Below are 22,791 nucleotides of genomic sequence, written 5' to 3'. Positions count from 1 at the left end.
AAAAATTCTAGCCATCCTAGAGGATATGAAATGGTTTCTTATTGCTGTTTTGACTTGCATTTGCCTGATGATTAGTGATGTTGAGCATCTTTTCATGTGCTCATTGGCCATTTATTTATCTTCTTTGGAAAAAGGTCTATTCACGTCCTTTGCCCATTTAAAGGGGATCCATGGTGGATAATTGCTAGGTTCAGTCATTACTTTTGTGGTTTCATGGTTTGAGCATGGTTTCTGGGAGACTAGTTTTGGGAGGTGTGTGTGTGTGTGTGTGCCTGCAAACACGCAAATGCTTGAAAAGATCTACTTATAAAATCAATTTTGTGTCTTAGGAGATAGATTTCAGATTGTGTCACCCCAAGTCTCCTTTGTCCTAGAACAATGTACAACAGCAGATTCTTTAAGGATCTATATCTTTAAGCATAAACCTTTAGATTCTGATTGTGTAGTTCAGGAAAAAAATCTTTCACCGAGATAAATTCATTTGCATGTTTTTCGCTTTCATGTCAATGTCAGAAACTGCATTAAGTGATTTTGCCCTCTTATTTTCATCTACAGTAAGAAATAAAGTTTCACTCAGCCCTCTTCTGACCACTGCCCTTTTTGAATCTGGCCAACCTGGAACCCTGCCCTCTCTCGGTGGATGATACAGCATGAACAAGGAGGGATTTATGAAAAATCTCTCGCTTTCAGTTCTTCTTTACTAAGTTTTAAATACATAGAATTTTCCCTTTTAACAGTTCTGGGGAGATCTCAAATGTTCTGACATATTTTTAGTTCAGGCTTTGCAATATGTTCTATGGGGAGGGCCAAGTCCCTTTTGGGTCGGTGGGGACCGTTTGTATCTTTCATTGTGTGAGACTAAAGTTGTGGAAAATCCCTACTGACATTTTCTTTCCTGCTCCAGTGTATTGTGCAGAGATCTGCATACCTAGAAATTATCAGACCTACCTTGAGAGCTTAAAAAAATACGGTTTTCCTGGGTTTTAATCTCCATGGAGTCCAAGTCACCAGATCTGTTGTAGGACAGGAAATCTAAATCTAAACCCTGGGAGACAATGGGTGTTATGAGTAAGTGACTGAATATGGGATTACACGACCTCGGTTTCGAATTTAGATACTTACTACTATAAGTTCCTTGGCTAGAAAATTTAATTCTGTTTCTCAGTTTCCTCAACTGTAAAGCGGAAAAAATAACATACACGCAGCTCGTTAGGGTGTTGCAAAAACCAAAACTGAGACCATGTGAACATGCCAAGTGAACCAAGTTTCACATAAGTAGTTTTACTGCAAGTGTGACTTTGTTTCCAAAGCACTGGTTTCTAATCATATGTTTGCCAGGATTGATTTAAGCAATTTTGAGTTACTTCTTGGGATATAAGAGAGATGGAGAGGGCCTGCTATAAGAAGAACTGTACTTGAGGGACTTTTCTCCAGAAAAGGAGTATCATCTTCATATAATTGGTACATCTTTGTTTGTATTTATTGCTATTTCATACAGGGTAGTAGACACATAGGGATTAGAACAAAATCTTTTATTTCTGTTGGCTGCGTGAGCAGATTGAGATAATTAGTCTCTGTGACAAATTAGTCTCTGTGATGGCCGCAGACACCCCCAACTTCCCTTTAGCAGCAAAATGAGTGTTCATTTGGAGAGTTGCCTAATTTTTAATTTACCTAAGGCAGAAGGAGTTCCTCTTTACCAAGTGATGGGAGTAGATCATAAGACTAAGCATTAGAAATTTCATTAAGTGGCCAGTTACCTGTGTTCCTATAAAGGAAAGGAGGCACATTGGCATTTCCCAGATCATCACCGTTGACCTTGGAATTTATTTTTATCCTACCAGACTCCACTTGCCTCTCAATCTCACCTGGTAGACTGTCAAGGTTTGGGGCCCAGTGGGGAAGTGGGTTTGGTTTACAGTAGATACTCAGCAAACCCAGTGATACTTAGCAGGGAATCTTACTAGCTAGAACTAGCTATAATCCTCTGCAATGGTGGCCTGAAACCCAGGGCTGCAGTGCTTATTTACTTTTTTTTTTTTTTCAGGAAAAGAAGATTTTTCAGATCCCCTGGATGCATGCAGCTAGACACGGGTGGGATGTGGAAAAAGATGCACCGCTCTTTAGAAACTGGGCCATCCATACAGGTATTAACCCCGCATTGTTTATAGAGCCCAGCACTGTTGCTTTTTTTGTGGTTGTTTTCATGCCTTTAGGTATAAGTGACAAATTAAATTGCAGAATATTTAAAGTGTACATTGTTTTTTGGTGACAATGTTTAAGTTCTACTCTCTTGGCAAATTTCAGTTATACAGTAGACTGTTAGCTATCGTTTATTTTTATTTTTACTACATATATAAAATCTCCTGGCTTATGACTTCATGAAAATAGCTCTGATAAACCTGGGACTTGTTCCCAGGCACATCTAGGACACGTGGGGTACAGCCTGCATCACTCAGAAGTGATGCTCGGGCTTCCCTGGTGGCACAGTGGTTAAGAATCCGCCTGCTAATGCAGGGGACACGGGTTCGAGCCCTGGTCCGGGAAGATCCCACACGCCGCGGAGCAGCTAAGCCCGTGCACCACAACTACTGAGCCTGCGCCCTAGAGCCCGTGAGCCACAACTACTGAAGCCTGCACGCCTAGAGCCCGTGCTCTGCAACAAGAGAAGACAGCGCAATGAGAAGCCTGTGCACCACTATGAAGAGTAGCCCCCGCTCGCCGCAACTAGAGAAAGCCCGCGCACAGCAACGAAGACCCAACGCAGCCATACATACATACATAAATAAATAAATAAATAAATAAATAAATAAATTTATTTTTAAAAAAAGGAGTGATGCTTAACCCATTCCATAGAAAATGTAGTCCTTAAATTTCCTGTAAATGTGGTTTTCTGATGAGGTTCCCCAGGTGTGTACCAGGGGAATATAGAACTTATTTGTTTTGCATCGTATAAACTTGGGTCAAATTTATCTCCCCCAAAGGTAGTCAAGATTATATTTATTTGTAACAAAATTTAACTAGCGAGCTATTTGCAGGAACGGACTTTTACTTAATGTTTGAGAATCAGATGAAAAAGAGACCTTCCAGTTGCCTGTGCTTGTCGGTCTACTGGCCTCCTAGCTTTGTCTTTTCCTTACCTTGATTGTCCGTTCTTCTACCATTATAATTTTCTCTCAAGCTATTTCATAGAGCCAGGGTGACCAGTTTGTCCCAGTTTGCCTGGAACTGTCGGGTTTTAAAACAAAAATTCCTGCATCCCAAGGACCTTCTCAGCCCCAAATAAACCAGGAGGTTTGCTCACTGTAGGTGTGGCCTAGAATTAAAAGGGTTCTCTGTACTATCTGCCAGCAATCCTGTTTCCAGAAATTTTTACTCTAGAAATAATTTTTCCCCTCTTTTTCTTAACCTTAATTCTTTCAACTATTTTGTTAGGAAAGCATCAACCAGGAGTAGATAAACCTGATCCAAAAACATGGAAGGCGAATTTTCGATGTGCCATGAACTCTTTGCCTGACATTGAAGAAGTCAAGGATAAAAGCATAAAGAAAGGAAACAATGCCTTCAGAGTCTACCGAATGTTGCCTTTATCTGAACGACCTTCTAAGAAAGGTAGATAAAGATATTTACTGACTAAAACAACGATCGCTTAATATACCTTATAGTACCTTTGTGATTTCTTTATTTCCACATCTGTAGTCACAGCAAGGATACAACCCTTGTTCCCACTGTGGATGATAATTCTGCCCTTACCTGGCTGGGGAAAATGACCCTCAGGGCCCCCAAAAGCAGTAAAAGAAGCATTTGGGATCTTGGCCATGTACAGATTAAAGCAATAAATTCATTGAGAGTTTCAGAAAGAATTTAACTTAGGGAAAATGTCTCTCTGTTCTTCATGAATTAATCCAGAACTATTTTTGTTGCCACAGGAAAGAAACCAAAGACAGAAAAAGAAGACAGAGTGAAGCACATCAAGGTAATCTTTGTTCGGAGAGGAGGCCAAAGTTGTGATCAGACTAATGATTCATATTCTGTCTCATAAAAATAAGTGATGTGATCTCTGTGAAGTATTTAATCTTGCTTCTTTTGCTGTTGTGTTTCATGTGCTTTACACGTCTCCTCTTTGGCATGTACCCACGTGTAGACTCAAGTACACACATCCCCTGCTTCATCCAACTTCCCTGAGCAATTTATGAATGAACTCACAAATCCATGCTGAGCTTGACAGTCTCAAGCCTCCATCTGGTCCCTGCAACTGTTGCCAGCATGTCACTTAGTTCCAGCTAAGCTCCAGCAACCAGCTACTATCTGATAATATTAAGTATATTTTCAGGCCATTAAATATTTTTAAAAGTATGTTAAATAGTATATACTTATATTAGAATGTATTACCTATATTTATGTATATGTATTGTGTTGGCCAACTTTTTGGCCAACCCAGTATGTATGTATGTATGTATGTATGTATGTATGTATGCAGATATTCCATGACAAGCCATTAGTTTGGGGACACAGATTTCTGTTCAAGCCCTCTATTCGTGTGGATCTCAATAGTTTTTTTCCTGCTCCACTATAGAACCAGCTTTCATAACTTCCAAAAGTTTTCCGTAGGGATGCGTTTGTGTGTGTGAGCTTTTCAGTGGGCTGTGTAGTCTGAAATCCACTACAGTGTGAGGGTCTTTGTGTGTAGATTAGGTGGCCCTTGTTCAATAGCCAGAGAACTGCCAAATATCCCATGCAAAATCGAGGGTGAGCTCTAGTTGCTAAGCAAAGAGCAGACACTACAGTCCAGACTGATAGACCATCAGAGAGAAGATTGTCTGTTTCACCGTGCCCTGTTTGCAGATGTAGAAACAGAGGCTCAAGAGAGTTGAGTGACATGGACCCAAGGGCAGTGGGACATGTGGCCAAGTTCACACAGTTATTTAGAACTGAACTTAAAAGAGATGCCAAGTATTCTGGTTTCTACTCTAGAATAACTCTTGAAGGAAAAACCAAATTGCCCAGACAGCACAATGTTTAAAAGCAAGCCACTTAGTCAAAATAATCGGAAAAAATACACTTCAGTTTGACTTGTGAAGGTAGAGGGAAAACTTAGGTAAATTGTTAAAGTTTCAGACACATTTACTCCTGCAATGGAAAATAAATTTTTTAGCTAGAGTGTTTTAGCAGTGAGACCTCCAGTTTCCACTTCCAGTATTTTTAGTTGGTGACTTATTTTAAATATAGCATAGTATAGGCCTCATTTTGTTATAACTTTTTATTATGGAAAAACTTGATACACAGGAAGGAGGCAAGTGAGTCAAACGTACTTCGTAGACCATCACCCCGATTTCAGCATTAATCAGCTCGTGGCCATTTTATTTCATTAGTACTTCCCTCCACTTCCATACATCTAATATGAAACTGCAGATGTTCAACCATTTTTGACTTACAAAAACAATTTCATATGGTTCAGCCCAAAATTTTAAAGCAGATTCCAAACATCTTATTTCTTTCATGACTATGTCAGTATATATCTTTAAAAGATAGACACTCTTTAGAAATAACACAGTATCGTTATTGCATCTGAAAAAATTAACAGTAGTTCCTCAAAAACATCAAATATCCACTCAGTGTTCAAATTTCCAATTTGTCTCATAAGTGTCATAATTTTGATACAGTCTGTTTACTTGAGTCAAGATCCGTATAAGGTCCACATGTTGTGATTTTTGGATATGTCTCAAGTTTTTGTAACCTATGGGTTTCCCCTAAATTACTTTAAAAAAATTTATTTTTTTCTTGCAATGAAAAAACCCTGTTATTTGTTGTATCAAGTTCCCCACAGTTTGGATTTTTTTAGGGTCTACATTCTGATTATTGTTGTTTAGTCAGAAAAGTGTAACTTCCACAAATATGTGATTTTGAAGAATCTGCTATAATCTTAAGTACAGCTATATCATATTTGCTACTAGTTTCACAGCATCTAGCTCAGTGTCTGGTACAGAACAGATAATTAATACATATTTGATCACTGAATAGATGAATGAGTATTTGTTGACTAAATAGATGCATAAATAAATGTAATATATGGGGAGGAGGGAGTGGGGGGGTTAGAATGCAGATTTAATTTCACAATCTCAGTTCATGGAGAAATGAAAATGGAGTAACAGATGTTCACTTTTCAGCCAGCTTTGCTCAAACATAACCACCAGACTTCACTGAATATCAGATGCCAGCGATTGGAAGATGCACCATTATTTTATGTTATCTGTAAGCAAGAAAAAACTGCTTGCAGTGAAATCATGACACAGAATTGATTAGAAGGCACATCCCATTTCAGGGGTGTGGAAATGTGAGGGACGTGCACCTTAGAATTGATGACACTTGGTGTTCTTGTAAGTAAAGGACATCTGCAGTCATATCACCAATGGCAGTGTCTTCCACATGGCCAGGCCCCGCACTGACCCAGGGAAGCAAGTGAGAGATTTCCTCTCAGGTGCCGCCACGTGGGTCCCAGCAGAGAGTACAGTGAGAAATCCTCCTGTGATGTAGATATGGTCAGTATCCGAAACATGGCCCTCATAGAGACATTGTTCCTTCAGCAGAAGGCAGGTGATTCGTCGGAAATAAGAGCAGCCTAACTTTTGAATTTAAACGTACTCGCATCTGTCCTATGACGAAGCCTCGGAACGTGGATAAGGCGAGTGGGATCCCCAAGTTCTGTGGTTCGTGACTGCATAGTGTGAATGTTTCTGTGGAGTGGTCCAAAGTTAATTCTCTAGGTTGTCTGGAATTATATATATACAGGACCTTATCCTTACTGAGCTATTAATACATTACTTTTTATTGTCTGTCAAACACCTAAGCTCTGAGTTTTCTGTTCTGTGTATATATATATATATATATATATATATATATATATATATATATATATGCAACTGGATAGACTAGGTTGGTTTCTTCCACAGAGAAAATTTGTCTTGTATGTAGTAACTAGGTATGAAAATTTGCTGTTAAAACAAGCTCTTCCCAATCTTCCTTTAATTCAAGTTGAATTTTTTTAAGATACCTGAAGAAATCCTAATCTTTTTTTTAATTAATTTTTTTTTATTGGAGTAGAGTTGATCAAGTTGAAGTTTTAACTAGCAAAGGACGTTTAGAGCATGCAGGCCCACTGTCAGAACATTTCTTGGGCTATTCAGGCAATTTATCTCCGTGCTCTTTGTTTCCTCCCTAAATAGCTTCCCTGAGACCCAAGGCTCATTGACCATGTAATATGTGCAGAAATGCTGCCCCTGTATCCCCTGATGTTCTCTTTGGGAGTATTTGCTGTGCACTCAGTGAGCCATCTTTTACTTGAACTAAGCCCTGCCTGCGTGGAGGTAACTGGCTATCTAAGGAAATAAGAGTAAGAAACACAGTAGTGAGCGGTACGAGATGGGACATCATCAGGGCATATTGGTGTTTCAGAAAATGTCACAAGGCTGAGATCAGTAAGGAAAGAGGTGGATAAAGCCGCGAGGTGGTAGCTGACATTTTGGAGCCCCTACCCAGTTCTCAGCTCTGATTATTATCTCATTTAGTTCTTCCTGTGATGGGCAGGTTTTCTCTCTTGCATATGTGGGAATGGAGGCACAAAGACTTTGAGTAATTTTCCCAGAGTTGCTCCACTTTTCCACTTTATGGAATTGGAATTTGATTCCAGGTTAGTCCAACCTCAGAACCTGTGCTCTTTCACGGCCCTCAGTGCCTCTCAGCCTCTCGGAAGCTGTGGGCTCTGATCCAGGCCTTGGGGGACTCTCCAGTATATTGGTGGGCATTTCCCAGCTCCAGATCATACTTGAAGCCCTGGAGATCAGAGCTGCTGTTTGGTCTTTGCTGGATGAGTCAGGACACCGGCTTCATTAGAGCCGGAGCCTGAGTGAGGGTACAAGGGGAAACAGAGGCATGTAGGTAGGGAGGATTCGGAATTAATACTTCCTGCCTCAGAGGATTGTTTGCAGAGGACATATGCATGCTTCGAAACTGTGAAGTGCTTCCAGATTAAAACATTGGTGTGATGATGGAAAACATAATCAGGGACTGTCTCTACTGTCACTTGGTAAAGACTAGGACTGGTCTGTATTAGTTCTGAGTGCAGGCCTCTGGGTGGAAGTTACAGAAAAGCAGGTATTGGCTGAGCAGAACTTTCTAATAGAGCTCTCACCGCCAACAGTGACTTGAGCTGGATACGAAACAATATGCTCCCTGCCACTGTCCAAAGACAGGCTGAATGACCGACCACCCGTCAGGGCCGATACTGGAGTGATCCTTCCATGGGTTGCAAGGGGTCTTCAGTTTTTCAGCCTCACGCCGGCAACCCACCTGAACTTTCAAGAGATGAAATCAGAGCTGCCCTGGAGGGGGCAGGTGAGGGGCCTGCCCTGCCCGCTCTGGTGGCTCCCTTGTCCTCCTGGTGGCTCTTGAGAGGACTGCTCAGAGCACAGTCTGCAAACTGGTTGGCTGAATAACCTCCGTGGATGCTTTTGTGAGATAAGGCACAGCTGAGCTCCCTGGGGAGGATCTGGAGCATGGAGGAGTTGATATTTAAGGGAGGCTTTTCTCACCGTGATGGGAAGCAGCAGATGGGGGGAGAGACTGCGGTAGAGAGTTTAGATGAAGATGGTGGCAGTTGGAATGGAGAGGAGGAGACATTTCTCTGGAAGAGGAGGTGGAGGAGGAAGCCAGGTGTGGATCCAAGAGGTGGCCCTGACTTCTCAAGCTTCCTGGAGGGGATGTTGGGAGCGGAGCATGTTTTGTGGAGAAGAGGGTGAGTTTCACTGTGGACTTGATGGGCTAGAAAGGGCAGAGGGCCCTCTAAAGCAGACACCAGGTGGACAGTTGGATCTGACAGGCACCGAGCTCGGGTGAGTGTTGGAGGCCAGGTGTGTGGTCATTTGCCCAAGAACGATGTTGGAGGCCGTGGGAACAGATGCCTTCTCCAAGAGGGAAGCTACATGAGATGAACACGGAGACCCAAGGAGAAGACGAGGAGAAAAGCCAGCCAAAGAAAGAAGTCTAAGGGGAAGTTGCAGTGGGAGCAGCGAGGAAGAGAATGAAGACGGCCTAGTTCCAAGGGAGGAAGGTGTTCCCAGGGCTAGGCAGGAGGCCGCAGCCTGCTTCAGTCGCACTCCTGCTCTTAGTGGCCTCGGGGCCTCCGAGGTATAGAGTGTGCAGTTCCCCGGGCCGACTTTGACTTTCATGAAGCCCAGCTGTCAGCCTGAGATTTTTGTTGGTAGAGAGACCTAGAGATGCCCTTAAATATTTGGCTTTGAGGAGACTGGCTTTGCACAGATGAAGTAGGGCATTTCTGGAGGTTGGGGATGGGAAATGGTCTCACGGCTATTATATTTGGCCTCAAAGGAGGGAACATCTAGACAAGGGCTGTGGCACAAGGATGAGACAGAATGAGTGGCCCTGGTTGTCCTCCGTTCGGCCCACCCCCAAACCCCTCCAGCAAGCATGGCTTTGAGACCAACCAGAGGAATGTTATTTTCTCGGTCTGAGGAAGGCCGCCCCTGCCTCCGCCCCTGAGCGCTCTCTGGTGCTGGTTTGCTTCCGCCTAAAGCCCCGTAAACTGTAGAACGAACCTTGGATTCTATCATGAGAAGAAGGGTTCTTGGGCATAAATATTTGGCGGAGTTAATAGATCATGGAGCGGTCCGAACCCAAGCACAATCTGTTTTTTGGTTTTCTTTGGGGCAAGGTGATTTACAGGAGAGCCTATATCTAAAGTAAGAAAGGGAACAGAAAGAGGAGGCTAGTTCAGGATTCACCAGGCCAGGTCATGGTACAGCCAGACAGGGGACAGGGCAGGAGTGTGCATCACAGAGGAGGAGGAGATGCTGTGGGCAAAAAGGCCGTGTGTGACCTGCAGGATCTCTGTACATGTTCCGTAGAGAAACGTTCACCCATTTTCTTAATTTGGGTTCCTTGCTTTTTTTAAAAAAAAATACATAGTTTAGGTTTCGATCTTCTTATTCTAGTCATTTCAAAAATTTCAGCGGAGTGTAGTGAAGATCCCTGTTTTCCTGCACCCTGGAGGGAGACCTTTCAGGGAGGTGGTGGCTGCATTTCACTATACAGTCTGCTGTATTGTCCTTCTGAGACCAGTGAGAAGGTTGGCACCGAAGACTTGGAGATCGGCAGGTTATTTTGGAAGTGGGGATGGGAGGAAGTAAAACAATGTTCAGAGTAGTCCAACCCAGTCTCCATTGGTAGAGTATTCTGTTTCGTTACAGAAGGAGCGCAAGAGGCAAGGTGGGGATCTGGGGAGTAGAACAATGTTGAAAATAGTTCAGTCTCAATCTCCATTGGAATTAGTACAGGATCCAGGGGTTTATTAAGACAGAAACTACTGGAATTGGACCATGTTGCCTGACCAAAGATGTGAGTTCAGTTCCTGTATCTCCTCAGAGTAAAAGCAGTGTGATCTTGGAAAACTGATTTCATCTGTGAGTCGTAGTTTTCTCAAGTGTAGTGTGATAGAAGTATCACTTGCCACTAATTACACTGTAGATCATGTGAAACTCTTTGAAGTCTCCAACTGAGAAATCAGAATAATTTAGGTTTTTAAATATATGCAAGTCTGACTGCCTCATTACCTTTATAAGAAGCCTAGAGGCAGAATGAGTGAATAATAACTTGGCAACAAAAGAAACCCATGAAAACGAGCAGTTCTTTCCATAATTCCTTAAAATGTTCTTAGTTCCTTTTGGGGAATTGAAGAGGTGGAAGGGGAAGAAGATGACACGTGGGGCATGATGGTGGGGAGGTGGGAAGGGGGCCATTGAGGAAGCCAGGGAGAAGGATGCCATCAGAAAGGTGGAGAAACAGATAGATTTTGTTGCCAAGGGGGGAGAGTACAGGCCTTCCTGTTGGATGTCAGAGTGTGGGGTTGAGGGAAAGAGACTTGCGGAAAGGTCACTGGATTTGGGATAGTAGAGTTTTATTGGTGACCTTAGATAATAGTGAGTGCTTATTTAATAATAGGTGCCAGGTGCATATTTATCTCATTTAATCTTCCCATTATCCCTATGACGTGGGTCCTATTACTGTCCTCAGTTTACAGCTGTCCACAGCATCCTAAGAGACCGCTAAAGAGGCTGAAGTCCTATAACTAGAGGAAGACTTGGACCCCAGGCTCATGTGATTCCAAAGCCAGGCTGTCTCACCACCCCTACCCCAGAAGCTGGGAGTTTGATTCCACAAGTGGAGTGGCAGCCAGACTGCAGGCTTCACGGTGGTGCAGTGAGGAGGTGATGGTGGGAAGGCAGGTGCACAGTCAGGAGTTTGCCTCTAAAGGAAGAGAAAAGTGGTGACTCAAGTCACAGGCAAGGGAGTTTCTTCCCAGAAAGGATAAACTCTTTGGAATTTGTAAAAGAGATGCTGCAGGAGAAAGGGATCAACATTCTGCCCAGTGGGGCTGTCCTGGGCCCTTCCTGGATTCAACCTTTGGTACATCTGGTCAACCCTGCCATGTGTGATTTTTTTGTTTGTTTGTTTGTTTTTTTGAGAACTGAGCTATACAGTGAGGTGATGTCTTTGAAGCCATGGTTATCATGGCAGGAATTTGCCAGGTGGGATTGGGAGGGAGGGGGTAGTTTCCCCCTCCTTCCCTAGGTGGCTTCCCTAAGATTTGGGGGGGGGGGTTCATCATTGGTTCCAAGCAGCACATAAATTGATAAGAACACCCTGCATGACTTGGAGCATCCACTCTAAATTGTTCAAAGCACAGCCATATCCACCTCACATGATCTTCGCTCCTGTCTTCTATTCTTCCCACCCCTCCACCCTCCTCTCCAGTTTGGTCTCCCCAGGAGTTGTCACGTGTGGCTTTTTTTGTCTGATTCTGTTGCTGTCATAGACGCCAGTGTAATCTCCCCTTGAGGAGAAGCTCTCTCATCAAAACGCTGGAAGTCAGTCTGTACTCCAGCGCTGGCTCTCCCAGAGCTGTTGGCGCGTTCAGAGGTTGGAGGGCTCTGGTGCACTTGAATAAAGCAGAATTGAGAGCCAAGCTTAGGGAGAGGAGTTTGTTCTCCTAGTTTCATTAATATGAATGTGTAGCCTCTTGGGCTGCATGGGCATTCGGAAGGCATGCCTGTGGAGCCGTGGGTGTGGGCTGTTTCACTGGACTCCACGGGATGGCAGAGGCTTTGGCTATGAGTCTGGCCCGTGTGACCGGCCACCTGCCCCCCGACCCTGGAGCAGGATGCTCAAGTGGCCAGAATCCAGAGCAAACCCTATCCAAGAAGAATTCATCCACCATGTCCTCTGGATTTCGTCCTTGGGCTGATAGTTGAGGCAGAGCTTTTCCTCTGAATTTATAAAAGAGGTGGCAGGATTCCTCCCTTAGAGAGAAAGCCAGGAGCTAGAGTCTTACACGCACCCCTCCCTCAGAGAAGGATGAGTTGGGATCTCGGCAGCAAAGTGCTTTACCTAGGTGGTAACACAGCTCCGCTTAACCCTAGGGCTACCTTGTGCAGGGGTAAGCATTTCAGGAGGGCAAGCCAGGTGCACGGATACCGTCTCCTCCAAGGAAAAGGAAAGAAAGGGAACCCTTGGCGAGACACTCTACGCAGAAATGTGCTTCTTAAGCTCCAGGCTGATTTAAAACACGTAGGGAATGCGTTTGGGAGACGAACATGACCTTGGCATTAAAGAAAGTGGACAGAGGGTAGAATTTAAGCTAAGCACAGGGAGGGAAAAGGAAGTGTTCTCAATTCTTTTTTCTTTTCTTCTTCCTAGCAAGAACCAGTTGAGTCATCTTTGGGGCTTAGTAATGGAGTAAGTGATCTTTCTCCTGAGTATGCGGCCCTGACTTCAGCTATAAAAAATGAAGTGGATAGTACGGTGAACATCATAGGTAAACTGTTTTGACATCTCATTTTTTTATACACACGAGTAGCTCCCTGGGGTCGAGAATTTGTAAAACGTGATTTGAAATAACATAGTCAGCGGGAGGAGGTCTTGGAACCATTTCAAAATGCAAGTTCAGGCCCCCAGATTTCAGGGCTGAAGAATAAAGGCCTTTGAGGATCAGATAAAGGAACTGAGGCAGGTCCGCCTCAAAAAAATAGGTAGATGAGATGGGGATGTTCCCCCCAGCGGCTAAGGATTAGCGGTTCTCAATCTTTCAATAATTGGTCACGTGGGCAAAAGTGTGACTTACTTAACCTGGGAACAAGGAGGGGGGGAGACTGTCCCCATGAGTCCTTTCAGCATCTGCTCCGTGATGGGCCTGCCACAGAGGTGGTGCTCATCTCACAGATGGGGAAACAGAGGCCCGTGGCCAGAGGGCACACTGTGATCCCACAAAGAGTGTTGAGTGCCTTCTGTATACCAGACGTAGCGCTGTGAGCCAGAAATAGGTTGGGGAGCAAGGCGGGCCCAATCCCTAGTTTCATGGAAGAAGACACATAATAAACAAATAAAAACTGCACGTAACAACAGCATTACCGTCTGTGATAAATGTGCCAGAGGAAAAGAGTGGAGAGATGAGACGCCGCCAGTGGGTGAGGACCTGCAGCGTGGGTCCCGACGCAAGAGCGCGCTTGGAGGACTAGAGGGAAGGCCAGTGCTCCTGGGGAGGGCGCGTGAGGCCCCTCGGAAGGGAGGCGGTGCGGGCTCACGGGGACCTTTGAAGACCCCGGGAAGGAGGTTGGGTTTTATCCCCAGACTGCTGGAGGGTGTGGGTTTTGTTTTGGTTTTTTTTTAAAGTTTTTAAAAATTGAAGTATAGCAGATAGTAAAGTGCCCAAATGTTTTACATACACACGCCATGGAAGCACCACCCCTGGAGGCTTTTCAGCAGGAGCAGGTGGGTGACAAGTGTGAATTACATCTCACTAAAGTCCCGCTGGGGTGCTGCCAGCACGGATGGTAGGGACTCTGCAAGAGTGGAGGAGGCCCAGGCCTGACCTTGTGTTCTGACTCCAGCCCTGGAATCCAGAACCTCAGTACCTTTTGGTTCATTACATTTTGTTCCATTTTGTAAACAATTAGGGCTTCTGATGCTGGTAAGAACAGGAAACATCCTGTTGCAAGAGCGGGCCTCACATCTGACGACCTCCGTGTGCGGGTTCTCAGCTGAGCAGGGACAGGAGGCCATGGCCGCTGCCCCTTCCCCTGGGCTTTGTCTGGAGTTTGGAAGTCGAATCACACGTGCAGGGTCTCCCTTGCACGTTGAGGTCTCCAGCAGCGTGCAGCGTGAAGAAGGAACGAAGCCTGGGTTGAGACTCAGCACGTGCTGTATCTCATGTCGGGATGGCCTTGCCTTCCTCGCTGGGCTCACGTCTGAATGGGGCACTTTTGCATAGAGACAGATGGCCCCACAGTCATCTTGAGCCGCGTGAACTCTCGGAGAGAGAGAGCATCTTTCTCACTTCCCCTCTGGAGTGAGGCCGCTCGCCTGACCGGAAGCCCAGCTCTCCTCCCTCCTGGGCCCTTTTTTCCACGGCTGAGAGCTGCTTCCCCAGCACTTGGGTTTTTTGTCATCCCTTTCTCAGCAGGCTGTCCTCAGAAAGCCTCTGCCCACTGAGCCCTTTTTAAAAAGGAAGATATTTGCCAATCTCCCAGGCACGCTTTCTTAAGATTCAGCTTATTTCGAGGCAGCTGGTTGGCTTTTGGAGCTCCCCTTCATTAAGGAGGTGAATTCAGCCTCAGATAAAGTGCCAAACAAAAGCCAGAATTGGACCAGTTTTCTTTACCTTTTTTTTTTTTTTTTTTTTTTAACATTTTGGTTGAGCCTTCAGTATGTAAATTCTCTGCCAGGTCAATTGTTCATTGCCCTTATGGTATGATTGGTGCTACACGGTGTTGGTACTAATTTAATGAGTCACTATCCTGGGGCAAAGACGAAGGCCAGGTTTGGTTAGAGAGTCACCTACTGGATTAAATGATTCTCTTCCTAACAATAAAATCATAATGGATGCCAGTAAAATGAGTTTGAATATCTCTTTGTAATTAGTCAGTGACCCTTGTGAAGGTATGTAATGATAAATGAAGTAGATCCATGCAAGTATTTTAAAGAAGTGGGTAATTTGTGATTATTGCTGACAGTAGCACTATCTCAGATTTTAAACCCTTCGCAGAGCTTTGTCTACACTCTCCCAAGTGACCAGTAATTAGCAATCCAAGCCTCTGCGATGTGTGGACCGAGATGAGAAGCACAGGGGTTCTGATTCCAAGGCCGCTGTGGCATTTGAGAGATTCTCTTTCGGGCTCTCTTTACTTTTTAAAAAATGCTTTATTTAAAAACGAAACCGTTTCTTGCTTTCCATTCATTTGTCTCTAAACCCAGAGTTCCGGCCAGTTTTGTATCCAGGCACCAACATGAAAACCTCAAGATGTTTTCATTCTACTCTTATAAGCCCATGTTTATAAGATTAAAAATGGGAGCTGAAACGAGTCCTTACTATGAGAGCATTTTTCTCGTTGTCAGTAGGCTCTGTCACTAGGGAGACAGATTGAAAATCAATATCTTAATCCCGTGGAGGCCAGCCACCTAGTACATTTTTATTCTGGAGGGAGGGGTGCTGTTTGGTAAGTGAATCCAGTAAGGGGGTAAAGCACGAAATGTACTGTTACCCTGACAGCTGAACTCCTGCTGGATTGCTGCTGTGTTTTACTTTTATTTCTGCGGCAGATCATGGCAGGAAAACACACACACACACGCACGAGTGTGCACACGCTCATGGTCAGTGGGCAGTGTCCTGCTCTTGCCTTCTTGTCCGGAACGGCTGAATGTACATCCAGATTTAGCAGTCTGTGCACTCCAAGCAGGAGGGCAGCATCTCACTACTTAAACCAGGTCTTTTCACGTTTCATCTCTCCCTCCTGTTTAAATGCACAGGTCAGCACCTCCAAAGATCTTTCCTGCTATCCCTTTAAGGGGAGGGAGAAAAAGACTCATTTTTATTTTTACTTTTCTTTCACATCGAATTATTTTGTGTGTGCGGCAACTTCTGTTTTTAGGAAGCGGAAGAAGCCAGCAACATGTTGGATGGTTCTGATAATACCCTGCTGGCCTCTTGCCCAGGTCAGCAGGGCCTCTGCTGAGCTGTACTGAAATCACCTCCAGGCCAGTGTGAGAAGTTAGCAGGTGCGGACATTCTTTCTCCCTGGCCTAGGCGGAGCTTCATAACTCCATTGTGTTTCTTGATAAAAGGTAACCCCACCCTTCAAGAAAACAAAGATTGCTGTGAAATGAGGGAGGCTATTCATGACCCTGAAGTAAATCAAGCTGGCCTTAGGTGACTAGACATAGACAATTAGGAAATAATGTAATTTGAATTCTGTCGATTTTGGTGGCCCAAAATGCACCTTCTAGGGTGTACCTTTTTTTGGTAGTTGCTTCCAAATTTGACCAACTTTATCTAAAGTAAACCTTGAGTAGCTTTTTTTCAGCCAAGCTTAGAAACTTGAATATCGACAGGAGCAGAACAACAACAAAAAAGTTAAAAAAAAAAAGGGGGGGGGGGCAAAACAGATTCACAACTAAGAGACCAAACTTAGGGTGCCCCCAGGGCCTCACGGTTATAACTCAAGCCTGGCAGCCTCTGGTACCAGAATTCATAATGACTTGAGGATGGCCAAAGGTGACGCCAGGCTGTAGAACTGTCTTCAACTTTTCCAGATCCTTTGTTCCCTGTTTTGTTTGTTTGCTTTTGTTTTTTGCCATTTTCTCTGGTGCTTAAGATATGAAAATTTCCATCTACAAGATAAAAAGTAGATTTGGGGTGGTTCTTTAGATGGAAGGCACCCCTCTTGAGAAGGAGCGAGTGAAGGCTTTCCATGCTGGTTCATCCCTCAGGAGCGGGGGCCAGCGACAAGGCATCCGGTTTTATCAGGACCCCTAGAAAACTCTTAGCAATAGGAAAGTCCGTGTGAGGTGTGAACCCAGGTCTCACAGTAAACCCAGACACAACCGATAATACATCTTGTTTTTCTTCAGTGAACTGGACCTTGGAAAAGCCAAGGTCACAGAGTTGAGGCTGCATGGGATGTGCCCTCGGTCACCACGTGCACCGGCAACCCAGGGCAGTGGACATGGAGGTTTTTTTCAACCTTTAGGGAGTTTTTATTTACCCAGGAAAGCTGCCGACTTTTTACGAGGCTGTATATATTTTTCCGCCTTGACACCTCCACCTTATTTATAATTAACTATCGAATCCTGGCTTCCCCCGTCCTATTCCTCAGATCCGTCCCCTTCTTTCTATTTCAGATGCGACTCCCAGTCCCCTTCGTGCTTGCCTCAGCTCTGCTTCCTTGCTGCCCCTTCTCCACACACAGTCATTTGTTAAAAAATGCCAGTCTTACCATGTCACCATTGCCCCCAACCCCCCAGAACAAAGACCCGCATGTCCCCAGGGTCCTGGTGACCTGGCCCCTGTCCACCTCTTTTATACTTGTTTTTGAACTCGAATTCCTCTGAACAGCTGGACTTCCATGTGCCTATCCAGCGAGAAAGAGAGGTTTGGGTTGTGGGTTTTGTTACTGTGGGGTGGACGCTATAGCTCTGTCAACCCAGCAGAGTAAGGAAGGGGCGTTAGGCGGGTCCATCGGGAAAGGTGTGCTGCCAGCCCATGAGGTCTTAGCCAGGTTTCTGCTGCCAGACCACTGACCCTTGAGACACGGTGATGAACTCAGCTGAGTTTTCACTAGAACATATTATTTGCCCCCCTTTACAGCAGGCAGCATGTGATGCGGTTTCCTCGCGGAAATGCAGAGTGTGTACCACACCCTGCGCCCATGTCGACCTGTCACTGCTGAGGCAGTCTGGCCCCTTCTCTGAAAGTACTAACCCCGTAGAGACTTGTGTCTCCCAGCGTCGCCCTTGGAGCCTAAACCGAATCATGGCCAGAGTTTATTAAAAAAAAGAAAACAAAAAGAGCACCAGATTAGAAGTTAAAAGACTGGGGTTCTAGACCTAGTTCTGCAGGTTTTTATTTATCACGTGATCCTAGGCAAACTCCGTCACCTCTGAGACTCAATTTCCTCGTTATCTAAAGTGGAAACGAGGGGACTTCCCTGGCGGTCCAGTGCTTGAGACTTAGCCTTCCAATGCAGGGGATGCAGTTTCAGTCCCCGGTCGGGGAGCTAGGATCCCGCATGCCTCACGGCCAAGGGACCAAGGCATAGAGCAGAAGCGGTGTGGTAACAAATTCATGAAAGACTTTGAAAATGGTCCACATCAATGGTCCATTTTTTTAAATTTTTTAAAAAATATTAAATACAGTGGAAATGATAAAACTGATCCCAGGATTGTTGTGAGGACCAAATGGGTGTAACAGAAAACTCACTGTGTGGTTAGAAGGTGGTAAAATTAATATTATGATTGTGGTATTATCAAATCATATTAAAATATAGTTGATTAAGAGACATTGCCTCCATCTGTGCTGCGTCATCAGGGGTGGTATTCACAGTTTAAATTCTCAAAGTTTCAGATCAGGGCAAGAAGAAATTTCTCTCCATGGCAGCATGCAGATGGCCGGCTTTTATACGCTTTTATCTTGACCCTGCAGCTGCCTGAGTGACCTTGGCAATTTACCCAACCTCCCTGGGTTTCAGCTTTTTTCAGCTGCAAAGTGATAGGACCAACCCACCTTCACAGAACCTTCCCGTTCCTAATAGTCTACTTTTAAGAACTTTCTCTGAGGCATGGGGGCAACTACTTTCTCAGGTGGAGCCCTGCGTTGTCAACAATTGTTAATAAGGTAAGAATGACCTTTTAAGGAATCAAACCGGTTCATCAGTAACCAGCCATGAATAATATTGTTGTAAGTCTCAGCACCGAGGCCCAGATAAAATTACATGCCTGCAGGGGACTCTTTTCCTGATGCGCTGACCTTCATAATCTGGAGAAGCTTAGTGGATTTCTAGTTCCCTAACCGTTCAGGAATTTCCTTGGCACCCAATATAGAACTGTTGAAAAGCAATTTCACTATTGGTTATGAGCCCAGAGTCTTATTAAGGTGAGATTTGAAAGGTTTTATCCTAAGAGGGGCTTAGAAAGCCCGGGAAACTCAGTTTGAACTTCCTAACTCTTTCTTTCAGGGAGACGGTGCTGTTGAGAGGGAAAGCTGAATTGCCTCCTGAGGCTGCCACTTTCCGGCTGTCTGACCTTGAATTAGTCATTGAACTCTTCGTTAGTTGTTTAACTCTCCACGATGCTTTTCCTCCTGTCTAAAATGGGGTGATAGCTGTGTCTTCCCCGTGGAGTTGTGAGGTCTGGCAGGTGATAGGTCAAGGTGAGAAAGACAAAGTTCAGGGCCCAGGAAATGCTAGGTTTTGTTATTATCGGTTATCAGTCATGATACTGTAGCACCTAGAGGGCTCCCACTTCTGACCTAATGTGCTGTAGCAGTTTGCTAAGCTTGCTATTCTTGTGACTTTTCATTTGTTAGGAGTCAGTGGCACTGTCTGTGTTGTCCCTTAGGGCAAAGTTTGGTGGTTCAGGGGAAATCAGCTCTCATCCATCTCCATAGATGGATAAAGAGAGAGATACGGATTAGGGCTGGTGCGTAAAGCCCTTCCACAGAGCATCTCACATGGATGGATTTCCCAGCTTCTCTCTTGGACTTGGCGACTTACGAGTTCAGAAGTTTCTAAAGTGCCCTCAGTCGTGTTCAGATGGAGAGCAGTGGTCGTCCCAGGCACAAAGCCACATACTCCTAGGGCAATGCCTGGCTTTAGAGACCATGTAATCTTATTAACTGGGTATCCAGATGTAGCCCAGAAAACTAAAACTTATTTTTCTATCCTGGTCACCAGCATTCAGGATACACTTAAAATTTGAATAGAGATGCTTATCTACTTTTTGTCTTAAGGCATGTGTGTTAAGTGAAATACCTTAAAACTAACCCCCTTTAGGCGTGCAGGTTTATGAATTTTGACAGACATCCTCAGTTGTGTGACTACCACTACATTTAAGACATAGGACATTTTCCTCACCCCCAAATGTTTCCTCTCCCTCCTTCCAGCCCCTGGCAGCTATGGCCTGCTATGTCTTTATCCCTTCACCTAGGTTTTAAAAAGCCCGCTTGCCAGGAGTCTTGAAATTTTCTAGAAAACATTCGTCGTTCCATTCGGTATTCACAAATGGTCCTGAACTCCTGCGGGCCTCTGGCTGCAGTCTGGGAGCCTTGCTCTGTTTATTCATCTCTTTACTCAGCAAATATTCACTGAGCTGCTCTCCGGTACAAGCCGTGAACGTGTGCTGTGACTCGAGACAAAAAGTTCTAATGCAGGGTCTCAACTCTCTCGGGAGCCACAGTGTGGCTGGGAGACGACACGTACAAATAAAAAGTTAAATAAAGGGACACTGCGTTAACTGGGCACGCGAGGCCGAAAGTGAAGGCACATCACAAGGTCGTGTCATGCTGTCGTTTTGGCCAAGCCATGGGGACAGCAAGCGAGGGCCCCGCAGGAAGGAGAGGGCAGTCTGTTCTGGGGGGTCAGGAAGAGGCCCCCCGAAAGCAGAGGCATCTGACTCCTGCCTGGCACTCACCCTCCCCTTCCGCCCAGCGCGCTGCCGCCTCACCGAAGCCTTTGATTTCCTGGAACTGGAAAAAAAAATATCCCACTTCCTGAACTTTCATCACGGGCCCTCCCCCCTCCCCCGTCCCCCCTTTTCCTTTTCACTACTGTCCTCAGTTTATTCTCTAGATCATTGTGGGCTGGCCTCCAGTCCTACTGGACTTCTTACCAACCAGATCCTGGACTAGATTACACTTCCTCTACCCTTCCTACCTGACAACAGTGCCTTGTACAAAGAGGATGCTCGAGAAATCTCTGTTAGTTGAATGGCTGAGTTGAGACTTATGGGGGAAAACACTGAGGGAGAGAATTCCTGGTCAGAACAAAGGGACATAATTAGGAAGATGCTGGAATGGCTGCCGTAGTTTATACTCCCAGGAATGACAGTGCAAGGGAGAAATGAATTTTGGAGGACTGGAAGTTAAAGGGGCCTTGATTTAAATCAAATCTATGTAAGATCGTAATTTTCTTAGTATGTAAGGTATCAGTTTTATCCACCCCCTCCTCAAACACACACACACGCGCGCGCGTACACACACACACACACACACACACACACACACACACACACACGTCCCGTTTGGTTTCTGTCTCCACCCACCAATTTGGGAAAGGACAGGACCCATCTTGTTTTCCTGCCGTCTTATTTTACTTGGGAGAGGAGGCAGAAGAAACTTGAGAGAGGTCAGTGTCAGCGCTCAGTCTGTGTCTGGTGAGCTGCATAATTGATGCTCTCGGGCTCAAGTAGTATAGTCCAAAGGATAAAATAAGAATTTGGGAGTCTGCCTGCCATATTTAGCCTGCCTTCCTTTTCTTTAATTTTATCCCCTCCAGGAAAACCCACACGGCATCCAGTTTCCCTTCCATTCTGTATGCTGTGGCTTTGTGGAGTCTTTTATCACATCCCCAAATCTCCTTTCCCAGCCTCTTCAGTGCTTTTCTTTTCTTTGCTAGAAAATCCATGAATTCTCACTGCCTTCTAAAACCTTACCTGAGTAGAAATCAGGTAATGTTCTCCCTGCCTTAATGCTTAGTCACTTCATCACCCCCCTTCAAGTAATTAAAACAGAAACCCACGTATAAGCAGAAATACTTGAGTAATCAAAATATTATACTTTGAGCAGTGAAAACAGGAACTGGCCCATGATGCTAACTTCTCAAGGAGACTGGAATGTGGCCGCCTTCCCGCCTAATCTGAACATTTTACAGGTGGCTGGGGACGTAGAGCACTGCCCATGATCCACGCTGTGTGACTTTGGACAAGCGACTGTACTCCTCTGTGCCTGACACTCTTCATTTATAACAGGATAATGATGCTTTCCCTGTCATTCTCATGTGTTGAAATGTTAAAATAACTTATACAGGCATGAGTAAAACATTGATTATGAGGGCAAAGTGCTTTGAGAGAGGCCCTTGGGAAAACATTGTTGGTCCCATTTGTTTATGGGTGCCAGTTTTCAGAGATATTCCATCCAATCAGTTGTCAACAGAAGTATAAGGTCAGCTCTGTTTGAAAGTAGGACAGGGCATTAGGGGCATTCAAATTAAAACAAAGATGAGGTATCACCACACATCTATCAGAATGACTTAAAGTCAAAAAGCAGTGACAACACCAAAAGCTGGCTAAAATGTGCATAAATTAGCTTGTCCATACATTGCTGGTAGGAATGTAATATGGTATAGCCACTCTGGACACTCGTTTAGCAGTTTCTTGTAAAACTAAACATATAATTACCATGTGATCCAGCAATTACACTCTTGGGCATTTGTCCCAGAGAAATGGAAACTTATGTTCAGATAAAACCTGTGCATGAATGTTCATAGCAGCCTTATTTGTAATAGCCAAAGAATGGAAAGGAACCTACAATTCCTTCAATGGGTGAATTGAATTGGGTTCCTCCAATTGAAGGAACCTACAGTTCCTACTGATACACACAAAAACTTGGGTGAATCTCCAGGGAATTCTGCTGAGCGAAAACAGCCCATCTCAAAGGGTTACTGTGAGTCCATTTATGAAGCATCCTTGAAATGACAAAAATTATAGAAATGGGAAACAGATGAGTGGTTGTCAGGGGTTAGAGACCAGGGGAGGAGGCTGCAGGAAGGTGGATACAGTTACAGAAGATGCTTGTGCTCATGAGACTGGTGTTTTGACTGCGGAGGTGGGTACGTGAAACCACGTATGTGATGAAATTGCACAGAACTAAGTACACGCACAAACACACACACACAA

The 22,791-nt window shown here is 44.7% G+C and overlaps 1 protein-coding gene across 4 annotated transcripts in view; it reads left to right on the top strand.

The window, feature by feature from the left end:
- The window catches only part of IRF2 (interferon regulatory factor 2), an 85,564-nt gene that overhangs the window by 51,629 nt on the left and 11,144 nt on the right, over positions 1–22,791 (top strand). For all 4 annotated transcript variants that reach the window (XM_059909743.1, XM_059909744.1, XM_059909745.1 and 1 more), the window contains exons 3-6: positions 2,048–2,147; positions 3,436–3,612; positions 3,930–3,976; positions 12,769–12,886. In XM_059909743.1, coding sequence (XP_059765726.1) covers positions 2,048–2,147; positions 3,436–3,612; positions 3,930–3,976; positions 12,769–12,886 — 442 coding nt within the window. The remainder of the gene's footprint in view (positions 1–2,047; positions 2,148–3,435; positions 3,613–3,929; positions 3,977–12,768; positions 12,887–22,791) is intronic.

Source organism: Balaenoptera ricei, chromosome 21 (genome assembly GCF_028023285.1).
Source record: "Balaenoptera ricei isolate mBalRic1 chromosome 21, mBalRic1.hap2, whole genome shotgun sequence".
In the NCBI taxonomy this organism is placed as follows: Eukaryota; Metazoa; Chordata; class Mammalia; order Artiodactyla; family Balaenopteridae; genus Balaenoptera; species Balaenoptera ricei.
The sequence above is the reverse complement of the archived record's forward strand: the minus strand, read 5'-3'. Positions and strand labels throughout refer to the sequence as shown.